The following is a 14,929-nucleotide window of genomic DNA, read 5'->3' as shown; positions in this document are numbered from 1 at the left end:
CAAATACCTAAGCTATTTCTGGACTGATGGGCCAGTTTTTAAAAAAATTCAAAAAATCTAATCTTCATGAAAGTGAAAATAAGTGAAAGCCCAGATTTAACCCACATTTATATAGGAAGCTTTTATGTTGATTTCTGGGAAGTAAGGCTGTTAACCAATTATGTTGTGCAGTTGACCTGACATGACATCTATCCTGAGAATGTGCCTGTTGCCTATGTATTTGGTCATATTTGAGAAAATATCTCCTTAATTTCTATATTGTGCTGCAACAAACTTATTTTTTACAGCTCTGATAGTTAACATTCAGTTACTAAAAGTTGTGTGATTTTCAAGTCTTTTTAGACTTGAAAGTGTCTAAAAGAATTGTCTTTTATTTTAGATGCAAGAGAGAGGCAGCCATAGAGTGCATCATTCATAATGGAAATGTTGAGATTGTAAGATCTCTGCTGGTTTTACAGCCTCTCAGTTAAGGACAGAAACAGTCTGAACAGCATTGTTAAACCTGATTATTGGCGTTAACAAAGAGATTTGAATTTCTATTGTAACCAGCCTCAGAAAGGCTGAAAGTATTTTAGCTTCCTCTGGACATGTGATGTTAAATGCACAGTATGTCAAATCCGCCGCCAGGGGGCTCTCAATTAAAATACTTGAGGTGAAGCTGCAAATTCCAGACAGCTCAGTTTTTTACCTTTCCATTTGGCTGTTTTCATTTATTTTTGTTCCGTAACAAGTTTGTTTTTACGTGGTTAAGTTAATGTCATAACCTTCGATCTGCCAGAAGGTCCTTACTTTATTTCAAAATAAAAGCATGATTGAATTAAATTAATCTCAGTTTAAGACCATCAGAACTTCAAATTAAAAGCCTAACAATTTTTATTTACAAAATGAGAAATCATGGAATTTCAAACATGGTATTAAAAATGCGATTGCAATTTCGCAATTAATTGCGATTAAAACATTTAATTGTTTGACAGCTGTGTTTTTTTATTATACAAGCTGCTCCAAACCAATTGCCCAAGAGGGTTAAATAAATTTGTTTGAATTTAATTCAACTTGTCTAATACTGAATAATAAAATATTCCTTGTGTTTTAAACAGGACGACCCTGCACTCAACTACAATTACTGAACCCTGAACGATCAGCTCGACTAATCAAGGAGATCCTTTCAACAGCATGGCCAACAAGGGACTTCATTGTCCAATGGGAACCTAGAAATGTACAGATGAAGCAGCCTACAGTTTCCTGGCTTAAGATGATATGGAAGCATCTCTATATACATTTTTCTGATGACCTAAGCACTTTTGAAGACATGCCTTTGATTCCACTTGTGCCACTTGAGGAAAGTTTGGACAAGGTAAAGCTTCTTCGCCTCAAAACTCCATCCCCAATAGTTGTTGCTGATGAGGAAGAGACACTGCTTTCTGGAAGTCTAATTGATATCATGGAAAAGCTGGGAGTAGTTGTGATAAAAAAGCTTGATTCATGTTTGCAGCATCCTTTGCTTAAAAACTACATTCACCCTTCCTCTCCTGGTATCCTTCTGAAAATTATGGATAGATGGTCAATACAGCGGTTATCCAGCCAAGTCTCTTCTTTGTCTGTCAAAGAGAAGATTGTGCTCAGAGGTTTTCTTGCAGGACTGTCTGACATTTCTGAGAGGGAAAAGCATACCCTGCTTGAGCTTGCCATCTTTGAGAAAGTTGGGACCTGCTCTGAAGGTACCACAACATTTACATCGTTGAGAGGAGCTAGGGCTTTACATCATAGAGCTAAGTATCCACCAGATGTGAAATTATCTCTGAATCTTGTCTCTTGCTGTGATGAGGAATCAATTCGCCTCATCAAGATTCTCAATGTGGAACAAATTAAAACAACGGAATGTTTGAAGATTATCATTCAAGATATTGATAGGGGGTTTTACACAACAGATGAAATAACCCAAATCATGCTTTGGGCACTTGCACATCTAGCTTTTCTAAAAAATGAAAATGTGTCTGTTGTTGGATGGCTTTCTTCACTTAAATTCATTCAGTTGCCTTGTGGAAAGCTAGTCAAAGCCTCGGATCTTTTTGATCCTGAGCTGGAGATTCTGCAAAATCTGTTCTACATGGAAGAGAAAACCAGGTTTCCCACAAGTACATTCAGGTCTTCACCTGATATTCTTTATTCACTTAGACAACTGGGACTTCGAAATGAAGTACAGCTTAGTGAAAAAGATGTGCTCAAAGTGGGATTGAAAATAGAGGAGTTACAAAGTTGCAAGGAACCTGAATGGGACTTGATAATCAAAAAAGCAAAAACACTCCTCCAAATTCTTAACAGACAAACCAAGCTGGTAAAATCAGCAGGTGCACAGGCATCATTGTTTAAACTTAAATGGGTACCTGTCTGCAGAGAAAGACCTCTAACATACCCTAAATCCCTTGCCTGGGTTGGAGATACTGTCAAAATCAGCTCTTTGTCTGAAATGTGTGACATATCCCATGCAGTGCTTGTGGGTTCATCAGTAGCTTTGGTTGAACACACATCTACAGGCATGAAAAAGGCACTGAAACTATCTGCAGAGCCACAGGTGGATCAAGTTTTACAGCACCTGAAAGCAGTGATTGATTGGCATAAATCTCAAGCATTCACCACTGAGGATTGGTATCAATTCCAGCAGATCTTGTTTGACATTTATGGTTTCATGCAGGCTCATCTTGAGGATGCTAGAGAAGCAATGAAATCATTGCCTTTTGATTGGGTTTGGACAGGAAAGACATTCTCATCACCTGGCAAGACGGTCCTAAAACCCCTCACTGATCTTGACTTGCAGCCCTACCTCTACTCCCTGCCAAAGACAATAAGAAAGTTTCACAAACTTTTCAAGTTCTGTGGATCGGTTGAAGAGGTTGTCCCAAGCCATGTGTTTGAAGTCATTAGCACAATACAGAAAATATGTGAAGTAGGGATCACCAACCAGGGAAGCAAGCATGATATCCTCCTTTTAATCAACATATTAAGATGGCTATACAACAGTCAGATACCTGTAGACATTAACATGTATGTGCCGATTCTTTCTTACAAAGACACAAGCAAACTAGTGATGAAGCCTATCCATGAATGCACCTACTGTGACATCAAGGTTGATGATTTGAATGACCTACTTGAAGATGCATCAGAGCCCATTATATTAGTCCATGATGACATCCCAATGAAAACTGCAGAGTGGTTGAATGTGCCATGTTTGAGCACCAGGTTAATAAACCCAGAGAATCTTGGTTTTGAACAGTCAGGCCAAAGAGAACCACTAACAGTCAGAATAAAGAACATATTGGAAGAATATCCATCTGTAGCAGACATTTTTAAAGAGCTACTCCAGAATGCTGATGATGCATGTGCAACAGAGTGTAGCTTTCTCATTGACATGAGAAAAAACACTGGAATCAGAGAGAATCTTCTTGATCCTGGAATGATTATTTGTCATGGGCCCTGCTTATGGTCTTATAACAACTCTGTATTCTCAGACAATGACTTTCTGAACATTACACGGTTGGGTGGATCAGTGAAGAGATGTGAAGCAGACAAGGTTGGCAAGTTTGGATTGGGGTTTAACTCAGTTTATCACATCACTGATATTCCCATCATAATGAGCAGAGAATTTATGATAATGTTTGATCCAAACATCAATCACATCAGCAAGCACATCAGAGATAAGTCTAATCCAGGGATCAAAATCAACTGGAGCAAACAACAGAAGAGGCTGAGGAAATTCCCTAACCAGTTCAAACCTTTCATTAATGTATTTAACTGCCAGCTTCCTCTAGCTCAGGACTCCCCATACAAATACAATGGCACACTGTTCAGACTTCCATTTAGAACAGAGCAGGAAGCATCAGTGAGTGAAATCAGTTGTCTGTACTACAACACCACAGACATCTATTCCCTGGTTGATGAGTTCAGCATATGTGGCCATAGGTTCATTCTGTTTACACAGCATGTGGGCAGTATGGTCTTAAAATACCTGAAATGTGAGGAACAAAATCCAGCAGGAGCACAAGATGTGGTCACCATCAACAAAAGTGTATGGTCAACTAAGGTCTCATATGGACCTCTGAGTATCCTTAAATCAGCTGCAAAGGTTATGAAAAAAGTTTCAAGCACCAATAAGGTACCTGCAGATGTTCCCAAGTCTGGCTGTATCATACGTGTGTTGGTGGAGGAGTTTCACAATGTGTTCAAACGTATTGTTGATCTTCACTCTCCACTGTTCAGAGGTTCAGAGGAAGATCCTAACCAGTACTTTGAGATGGCTGCAAAAGGTGTTCAGACAAGAAGACTTACAGATGAAATGCCCCAAAAGGCAGTAGATGTTACCAACTGGCTCATTTGCTCATGCATGGATGTAACTGAGGCCCTAAAGTTTTCCCTCAGTGACAGTGGCGTAAGACTTGGACTTGTGCCTTGTGGAGGAGTTGCTGTTCTGCTTGCAGAGGAAGAGGATCATAAATGGACAGTAAAGACCACTGCAACACCAATCGGAGAGGTTTTTTGTTACTTACCTCTTAGAATCAAAACAGGTCTTCCAGTCCACATCAATGGCTGTTTTGCGGTGACATCGAACCGAAAAGAGATCTGGAAGACTGACACCAAAGGACAATGGAATTCTGTGTTCATGAGACATGTCATTGTCCAAGCATATTTAGCAGCACTCACAATGCTACGTTCAATGGCTGAAAGTGGAGAACTGCTCAACTACAGTTATTATGCAGCATGGCCAGATCCAAGTCAAGTGCATGATGACTTCACACTGATCAGCCAGGGTGTCTACCAAGAAATAGCAAAAGGGGGTGACAGTGAGCATGCAAAGGTTTTCTCAGACAGCAAACTCTGGGTGTCCATCAAATACGTCAGATTCCTTGATGATGCCTTACTATGTAGGGCAGATATTGGGCCTGCTGCTTTCAAGATATTCTTGAAATACCTAAAGAAGAGTGGCTCACAAAAGCTTTGTGCTGTTGAGCTGCCTGACTGGGTGAAGGATGGATTTGACGATGCTGGATGTAAAGGGAAGTTAATGGAAAACACTCTCACAGAGAAGCAGTTCTTTTCAGATGTATTTTTCCCTCACATCCAAGAAATAGAGAAAGATCTCCGTGATCCCCTGATGCATTATGTCTTGAATGAGAAACTTGAAGATTTTGCATCAATTCTCAGGGATACTCCTTGTATCCCATGCTCTGGTCCCAATAAAGATCTGGTTTTGCCTTCCCGGCTCATTCATCCAGAGGGGAGAGTTGCTAAACTCTACAACACTGATGATGGAAGATTTCCTGAAGGGACTTCTAAGGACTATGTCAACCCTGTTTGTTTAGTGAAGCTTGTGGAGTTGGGCATGGTAAAAGATGATCTGTCATGGGAGGACCTTATTGAACGTGCTCAATCTGTTATTGATCTTAATGATAGCGACCACACAGCTGCATGCTTTCGTAGCAGTTTAATACTGAGTCTAATTGATGAGAAACTGAAAATGAGAGATTTAGGAGCAGCTAAACTTTCAGAGAAGCTAAAGGACATCAAGTTCCTTCCTTTCCTGACAAGACCTGCAGGCTTCTCACTCCCATGGCATGGGAATGACTTTTCTCCAACAACACTGTTCTCCTCTGGAGAACTCTTCACAACGGAACACCAGGACACAGTGTGTCTGATGAAGCCAATCTTGAATGAAAATTCCCCATCTTTCAAAGGTTGTGGTTCAATGTCACTGGCTGTGAAAGAATGTCTTGGTCTAATAAGGAAGCCATCAGTTGGACTGGTTATCAGTCAACTTAAGAAACTGTCTAAATCATTTGATGGTATCACACTGTATCAGGAGAACATAACAAATGCCTGTTACAAGTTTCTTCATGAGGAAATGCTACAGGATGAGAAGGCAAAAGGACAAATATCTGAGGAACTAAAAGCGTTCAATTCCATCTTGGTGGAAAACACATATGTCAATCCTCCCAAAGTTGCTTTCCACCTGAATTTTGATGCAGCTCCACATCTTTATCAACTCCCTAACAAATACAGAAACAGCTGCCGTGAACTCTTTGAAAATGTTGGGGTACAGCCAAAGTACACTGTTGAGGATTTCTCTGCAGTTCTTGAGACTGTGAAGCAAGAATGTGGCCAAAACTCACTAAAAGAGGAGAGTTTTCAGTTGTGCCGCAGAATTATAAGTGAAGGAATATGGAGTTTAATACGAGAAAAGAACCAAGAATACTGCAAAGAAAATTATGGCGGGATTCTTTTACCGGACTCCAAACTGACATTGCAGCCATCAAAATCACTATGCTACAATGACTGTCCTTGGATCAAAGTCAAAGACTCGTCTGTTAAATACTGTCATGGAGACATTCCAAGAGAGGTAGCTGTGAAATTAGGAGCGGTCCCAAAACGCCACAAAGCCTTGGAGAGATACGCCTCAAATGTCTGCTTCACTCCGCTTGGGAGTGAGTTTGGACAGAAAGAAAAACTCACGAGCAGGATAAAAAGCATTCTGAATGCTTATCCATCAGAAAAAGAAATGCTAAAAGAGCTGCTGCAAAATGCAGATGATGCAAAAGCAACTGAAATCTACTTTGTTTTTGATTCAAGGACACACCCAACTGACAGAATATTTGATGACAAATGGATCCCAATGCAAGGCCCTGCCCTTTGTGTATACAACAACCAACCTTTCACAGAGGATGATGTCAGAGGTATACAAAACCTTGGAAGAGGAACAAAAGAGGCCAATCCTGGAAAAACAGGTCAGTATGGCATAGGATTCAACTCTGTTTATCACATCACTGATTGCCCGTCTTTCATTTCAAACAATGACATTCTATGCATCTTTGACCCACATGCACAGTATGCACCTGGGGCTACATCTGTGAGTCCTGGGAGAATGTTTAAAGACTTAGACTCTGACTTCAGATCTCAGTTTTCAGACGTACTAAATCTTTACTTGGGCAGTCATTTCAAGTTAGAACACAGCACAATGTTCCGCTTTCCCATCCGCTCCACAGAGATGGCAAAGACATCAGAGATCAATTCTGTCCCTGCATCAGACAGAATGGTGCAAAACCTTCTGGATAAGTTAAAAAATGATGGGGCAGAGCTTTTAATGTTCCTCAACCACATGGAGAAAATATCAATCTGTGAAATTGATAATGTATCTGGAGAACTAAAAGTACTCTATTCTGTAACAGCCAAAATTACAGATGGTGATCGGCTTAAACGTAAACAGTTTCATGCCTCAGTTGTTGATAGTGTGACTAAAAAGAAGCAGCTCACTGCAATCCCAGTCCAACAGATAACCTACACAATGGATATGGAAGACACTGATGGAAATATGACAACATGGATGGTGTGCAACCGATCCGGCTTCCCGAACATTGAAAGCGTCTCAAAAAGTGTGATATCAGCTCACAAAAATTTAGACATAACTCTTTTTCCACGTGGAGGCGTAGCTGCATGTGTAAGCCAAAACTACAAAAAAGCACACAGAGCTTTCTGCTTTTTGCCCCTCTCACTGGAGACTGGTTTACCGTTTCACGTAAATGGCCATTTTGCATTAGACTCTGCTAGAAGAAACCTATGGAGAGACGACAATGGAGTGGGAGTCAGGAGTGACTGGAATAACAATTTGATGACATCATTGATAGCCCCTGCCTGTGTGGAATTGCTGATACAGCTTAAGCATCGATACTTCCCAGGTCCTGATTCCACTCTAACCATTCTACAAGGAACACCACTACATGTGGTTAAAGATACATTGCGAAAGTATCTGTTCTTCTTCCCAGTCAACAGACTTGATATACAACCTGATTGGTATTGTCTGGTTAAAGCAGTTTACTACTGTATCCATGCTGACCTGAAGCGCTTACTTCCTGTAGTCAAAGCAGTGCAGTATGACAACTCTGAAATGCACTCTGTTGTTTACATTTCATGGGTGAATACATCGACTGCAAACAAGGACAGAGCCTTTTTTGACAACCTGCTACAAGATGAGCTTCAGCACTTGAAAAACACAGAGTACAACATCACCTCAAGAAAGTCTGTGGCTGAAAATGTTTACAGATTGAAAACCCTGCTTCTGGACATTGGTTTCAACCTGGTTTACAGCTGTGATGAGACAGCAAATCTCTATTTCTGTTTGAAAGATGCAGGGATACCTGTTTGTTTTGTGACACCAGAGGATGTCCACATCTTTATACAAACCTTCTCATCACCAGACACATCTTGCAATATTGGAAAACTCCCCTGCCGTCTCCAACAGTCAAGCTACAAGCTTGTTCATAACTTGAAACTTCTAGTTGACTATTGCTTTAAAGAAATAGAAGTGGATGAAGTCAAAATTGAGGGTTTGCCTCTGTTGATAACAATGGACAATATGCTTCAGGTGTTTGATTCCAAGAGACCAAAGTTCCTGACAATACATCATGAGCTTATCTCATCAAGGAAAGAATTGTTCATGAATACGTTGTACATTAAGTACAGCAACATCCTTTTAAAGGAAGGAATTGCAAAAAACTTTGACATCAGTTGCTTTGGTGATTTACTGGGGTCAGTTCTTCCAAGAGAGTATCGAACAAAGATCCCTGTAAAATGGAGAGACACCTTTGCAAGTGAATCTTGGTTGAAGAATGTGTGGAACTTCATCAGTGAAAATATTGATGTAAAGGAAGATCAGGCGGATGGCAAGCCCAGTTTTGACACAGTACTTGATATTCTGAAAGACTGGGCATTGCTACCAGGAATTAAATTCATGACAAGGGAAAGGATAGTTGTCCCTGAGCAAGATGTACTTTTACCTCTGAGTTTGATAAACATAGCCCTTTTTCCTCATGCCCAAAATGACAAAGTCTTTCACACTCTGATGAAAGCAGGGTGCATCCAGCTTGCAGTGAACAAAGTATGTGTCAAAGATAACCCCATTATTCCCTTTCTAGCTCAACGAACTGCAAACATTGAAAATCCATCAAGTGTTCTAAAAGCTTTAGACTATATGATTCAAACATCTGCATTCAAAACAGCAAACTTGACTGACAAAGACTTTGAGGCTCTAATGTTGTATTTCAACTGCAATCTAGCTAACCTCACACAAAAGGATACACAGAGGCTGAAACTCCTACCATGCTTTAAATCAGTAAGTGGTAGATACATCAGCATTGCAAACTACGGAGCAAACTATGTCCTCACAAAAAGCATTCCGACTGCAGACATTGAAAAATGGGCTCATACAGTCTCCTCTTCCTTTCTTGCTGACAATCAGCAGCTGAAAGATCTATACACCTTCCTTGGCTGCATTCCAATTGATGACTTGGAAATCTACCTTCGACATCTCCTGCCAAAGTTTGAGAGTTTTTCCTATGATGCTAAAGTTGAACATATTATCTACTTGAAAGAGAGATTTTTGTCAATGGAAGAATCATGGGAGATGAAGGATCAGTTTTTTGATAAGTTGGAGGGACTGTGCTTCATCTATGACTACTCTAACAGACTCCGGTCAGCCAAGTTTTTCTATGATGAAACAGTGAAGGTGTTTGAAGTAATGCTACCTGCAAAATCATTCATACCAAGTGACTTCTTTAAGAAAGTTGAGCAAGTGTCAAAACCCAAAAATGGGGCATTGTTTCTGACCTCATGGACAACCTTTCTGAGAAGTATTGGTCTCAAGAATGTAGTTTCACAGCAGCAAGTTCTACAGTTTGCAAAAGAGGTCAGCATCAAATCCCAAACAGAGGGCTGGAACAAAGAAAAAGTGCAAACCATTGTAGATGTTCTCTTAAACCACATCTTCAAAGAGAGGTCAGATCTGTTTCAGGGTACTTTTCTTAAAGAGCTCTCAATGATACCATTCCTGTATCCAGAGAGAGCTCCAAAGGAGCTTATAAAGCTTCATTCGCAGTACCAAGACATGAGTGGCACACTTTCTCTGATTCGTTTTAGTGGGTCTCAGGTAAATCCAAAGTTCAAGCAAACAGATGTCATTCATCTCCTTTGGACATCTTGCCCAATTCTACCTGAAAAAGCTACACCATTATGCATTAAGGACCAGGAGGGAAGTGCACTGACAGGACAGGAACAACTTGACCAAGTACTAAACATATTAGGCGTCAACTTGGACCCAATGTTGGAAAAAGTCATAAGCAACTGCAAGAATATCTGCAACATATCAAGTCCAGATGATGAAATGGTGAAAACCAGAAACAAAGTTTTAAGGTCCACCTACGAGTTTCTCAGTGCAGATAAAAGAGATTTCCGTTACCAGCTCCATGGGGTGTCTTTTGTCATGGTGGAAGATGGCTGGAAACTGCTAAAACCTGAGGAGGTTGTCATTAATTTAGACAATGAATCTGACTTCAAACCCTACCTGTATAAATTACCTCTAGAACTTGGTACTTTTCATCAGCTGTTCAAACTTCTTGGTACAGAAGATGTTGTGTCAACTAAACAGTATGTCGAAGTACTCTGGAGAATTTACAGAAGTTCAGAGGGCAAGCAGCTGGACCCAAATGAAATGAGAACAGTAAAAAGGGTTGTTTCAGGGTTGTTTAAGTCTCTCCATAATGATCCAGTGGAGATTCGCAAAGATCTCGAAAATGTAAGAGATTTAACATTTTATCTGCCAAGTCATGATGGTAGGTTAGCAAAATCTAGTAGCTTGGTATTTGATGATGCCCCACACTACAAGAGTAGAATTCATGGCAACATTGGAGTTCAGATGCTTGTGGATATGAGCCAGTGCTATCTGGGCAAAGATCACTCCTTTCACACCAAGCTAATCATGCTACTTCCACAAAAACTTAGGCCAAGACTGTTAAGTAGCATTCTTGAAGAGCAACTTGATGAGGATTCTCCGAAAATGTGCCAGTTTGGAGCTCTTTGTTCACTTCAAGGACGCCTTCAGCTGTTGCTGTCATCAGAGCAGTTTATCACAGGACTGATCAGAATAATGAAACATGAGAATGACAATGCATACCTTGTGAACGAGGAAAAAGCCATACGTCTCTGTAAAGCACTTTGTGAAGGTTTAAAAGTATCTTGTTTTGAAAAACTCCAAACAACTTTAAGAGTGAAAGGATTTAGTCCAATCCCACACAGCCGCAGTGAAACACTTGCTTTCTTGAAGAGATATGGGACAGCTGTGATTCACCTTTACATTCAGCATTCAGACAGCAAAGACATTAATTTTCTTTTAGCACTGGCAATGACACTGAAATCTGCCACAGACAATTTGATTTCTGATACATCCTATCTGATTGCCATGCTTGGCTGTAATGACATATACAGAATCTCTGAGAAGTTGGACAATCTTGGGGTAAAGTACGACTCAACAGAGCCTTCAAAACTTGAGCTTCCCCTTCCTGGAACCCCAATACCAGCTGAGATACATCACACACTCCTCATGGATCCTATGAATGTATTTTATCCAGGAGAATATGTAGGTTACCTTGTGGACTCTGAGGGTGGAGAAATGTATGGGTCCTACCAGCCTACATATACATATGCCATCATTGTTCAAGAAGTAGATAGACAAGAGGAGGAAAATACAAGTTTCCTCGGAAAATGCTTCCAGATTGACATTGGTTACAGTGAGTACAAAATAGTCAGTTCCCTTGACTTGTACAAATTCTCCCGACAAGATGATGGTACCCAGGTCCGTGACTCCAGTGCCCCATCAACTCCTTCAAGTCCAAACAGTTGTTCCTCAAGTCTACAAATGACCCCTCCCCCTTTTACTGGTAAGGAAAATCTGAGACCTCCCCCTCAAAAACAGTCACCAAGAAAGATCAAGCTTCTTGCAGTGCCTGAGATTTTGAAGGAAGTGACCTTAGTGGTTGAACAAGCTTGGAAACTTCCTGAGTTGGAGAGAAAGAAAATAATCCGACGATTGTATCTCAAGTGGCATCCAGACAAAAATGCAGAAAATCTGGACATTGCCACTGAAGTCTTCAAGCACTTACAGATTGAGATCAATAGGATGGAGAAACAATCTGTGGCTGATCAGCAAACTACAGACAGGGCTTCAAGGAGATCCTACTCAACACCATCATCCCGCTTCCAGTCAGAGAAGTTTTCATTTCAAAGGTTTTATTCATCATGGAACCAGGAAGCAACGAACCACAAGTCTGAAAGACAGCAGTTTAGGGAACATTATACAGGCTATGCAGGTTCCTCGCACTCTCACCGTTTCTTTGTGCCTCCTACTTTCAGGACAGTTGGTAACCCTGTGGAAGCCCGGAGGTGGCTTAGACAAGCAAGAGCCAACTACTCTGCTGCTCGGAATGATCTTCATAAAAATGCCAATGAGTGGGTTTGTTTTAAATGCTACCTGGCAACAAAGCTTGCCCTGATAGCTGCTGACTATGCAGTCAGAGGAAAGTCAGATAAAGATGTAAAACCAACTGCCCTGGCTCAAAAAGTTGAAGAGTATAACTCCCAGTTAACAGGCCTTGCCAAAGATGTTCAGATCCTGGAAGGATATGGTGTGGACAGCCTAAGAACTCGCTATCCAGATCTCTTGCCATTTCCACAGATTCCCAATGACAGATACACATCTGAGGTGGCAATGAGAGTGATGGAATGTACCGCACGGATTATCATAAAGCTTGAAACATTTGTGCAGCAAAAAATATAATAATGTCTTGAATCTACAGTATGAATAAATCCTCTGTGTAACAGATGATAATAGAGGATATTCCTTGCTGTGTGCGATACAACAAAAGTTTATTTTTTTTAGCTGGCTGCATATGGCATATATGCAGTTTCTACCAGTAATGGTGATTTTGTGGCCAATGTTAATTTATTAATGTATGGCTCACTATATATATATATATATATATATATATAATATATATTTTGTTTGTCAAAGTTCAAACACTGAATTTGTTTTGCCACACAAACACACAGACCCAGTTAAAACAACGTCTAATCAATGTTTAATGTCAAATACTTCAACAGCTGTCATTTTTTAAAATAAAAACTTTTGTCTCTTTTTTTAAGGGGTTATTTCATTTCTGCAAAGACTGTACATTTTCTGTAACATGTGAAGTCAATCACTTCTTCATGAAGTGCCATACAGCCTTTTTTAAGTGCTTCAGTCACACCAGCAACTTGGGCCAATCTTTTAGTGATTGAAATGTTGTTTTTTTTTACTTTCAAAACATTTTTTTTCCTCAGGATTTATTTTATATTTTAACTGCTGCATTATAGCATTACAGAGTCATGTGAACACATTTGATTCCTACAGAAATCATTAGGGGTGTAACGGTACATGTATTCAGGTTGTCATGGTTCTGTGCATGCAGTCATACAACAAATACGTCTGAATTGAGATGAAGGGCTATAACACATGGCAGTATCCACATCCAGGTGGCATTATTGCTTGTAATTGTTTTCTAACCGCTATTTAACAACAACCCCAGAAGAAGAAGCAGATGCGATAAAACCAAAGGGGAAGAAAAGTAATATATCAGGACACAGCATAGCTAGAAGACCTGCTTGTTTTCTGCAAATCAGTTGTGTGGGGAAACCTCAGGTTCCCATTGCCATATGTCATTGGACACATGTTGAATATACAGATGAATATTAAGACAGCATTACCCACAGGCACCTAACACAGGAGTAAAGCAAAAGAAAACATGTCTGCCAATATGCAATAGTAGAAGCTTCAAGTGTGAATTTACCCAAACCTCGTTAGTATGTCCCAACAGAAAAATCTGTGGTCCATTTACTGGCATACACGAGTGGTGATTGACCACGAGTGGTTCCCTGCACCTTCTGTTGCACTAACTACAGATTGATGGACCCCCATGTGCGACTTGAAGCTATCAGTCACCCCACACTTACCTTGTTCTTAAAGGCATTGTTGTTGCATTATTTAGGCTTTAGGCTTATATTTTTGTGACGATTTATTATTATTTGTCCTATGCCCTGGCTCAAATTCCTGTGAGATGAAAATGAAAAACTGAAAAAATTAACACAATAGCATCAGCTTCCCAAGAAATAGGAAAACAATTGGCCAGATAATGGCACTGTAGTTAAGGAAACAAAACATTTTTGAAAGGCCACGCCCCTCACACTGTAAGTCATATTGACATAAGTCCAGCTAATTGTGCTTTACAAAAAAGCCTCTTGGACCCTCTAAGTCAGCCATGATGGATTTTCGGCGACAACATTCTTTTTTCCTGAGTTTCATTCAAATCTGTAGACGGGTGGATAAATGGGGGATCATTAAGTCAGCAAACACTGAAATGCTGCAGGATTTGTGATGATGAAATGACTGATGGTTCTCACTCTTTTTTTAAACAAATTTAAACCAGCTGAAAGTGACATTTTTCAACATGTTGAGGTTTGAAACCTACCAGTTGCAGTTAGCGGCATGAAAAGGGCTGGAACTCGCTACGTTTGGCAAGCAACTTCTTTTTTTTTGTTTTGTTTCATGTTTCTTACATCAACCAGGACAACACAGAACCTTGTATATTAAACATGTTGATTTACACTGTGCCATTGTAAGGCCTAATAAATTCCCCTAAATAAATTGTGTGTTTTTATTGTTTAAAAATGTCTCTTTATAAAGGTTTTAACAGAGTGTAATAAAGATTTAAGTTACTTTTTGGTTGTTATTTTGCATGAGTCTTTAAATATCTTATTTCAAGTGTCTTAAGTTTGCAATGAAAAAAATACTTTCAGAAAGTACTTACTTAAGAAAAAGTATATTGAATTAAAAATGTGTATTATTGTAATTGACAGCAGTGGCTCTAATGTGTTATTTAAGGGATAAGGTTAATTTTGGTACAGGGACACTTGTATCCTCACCACATGGGATCAGGCTTCAACTTAAACCCTGGATTATTCTGTTCATTTCAACAATCTCTGCCCCATTTTAACTGTCACTCTTCAGTCCTATCAAATAAAT

General features: G+C 39.9%; 1 protein-coding gene across 1 annotated transcript in view; it reads left to right on the top strand.

Annotated features, from left to right (window-relative positions):
- sacs (sacsin molecular chaperone) overlaps positions 1-14,713 on the top strand; it is a 29,362-nt gene extending 14,649 nt beyond the window's left edge. Inside the window, exon 10 of the mRNA XM_061046206.1 lies at positions 1,098-14,713. Coding sequence (XP_060902189.1) covers positions 1,098-12,649 — 11,552 coding nt within the window. The 3' untranslated portion in view covers positions 12,650-14,713. The remainder of the gene's footprint in view (positions 1-1,097) is intronic.
- The last annotated feature ends 216 nt before the right edge of the window (positions 14,714-14,929 follow it).

The sequence above is a fragment of the Labrus mixtus genome, chromosome 9 (assembly GCF_963584025.1).
Source record: "Labrus mixtus chromosome 9, fLabMix1.1, whole genome shotgun sequence".
Taxonomy (NCBI): domain Eukaryota; kingdom Metazoa; phylum Chordata; class Actinopteri; order Labriformes; family Labridae; genus Labrus; species Labrus mixtus.
This window is presented reverse-complemented; position numbering and strand designations above follow the sequence as displayed.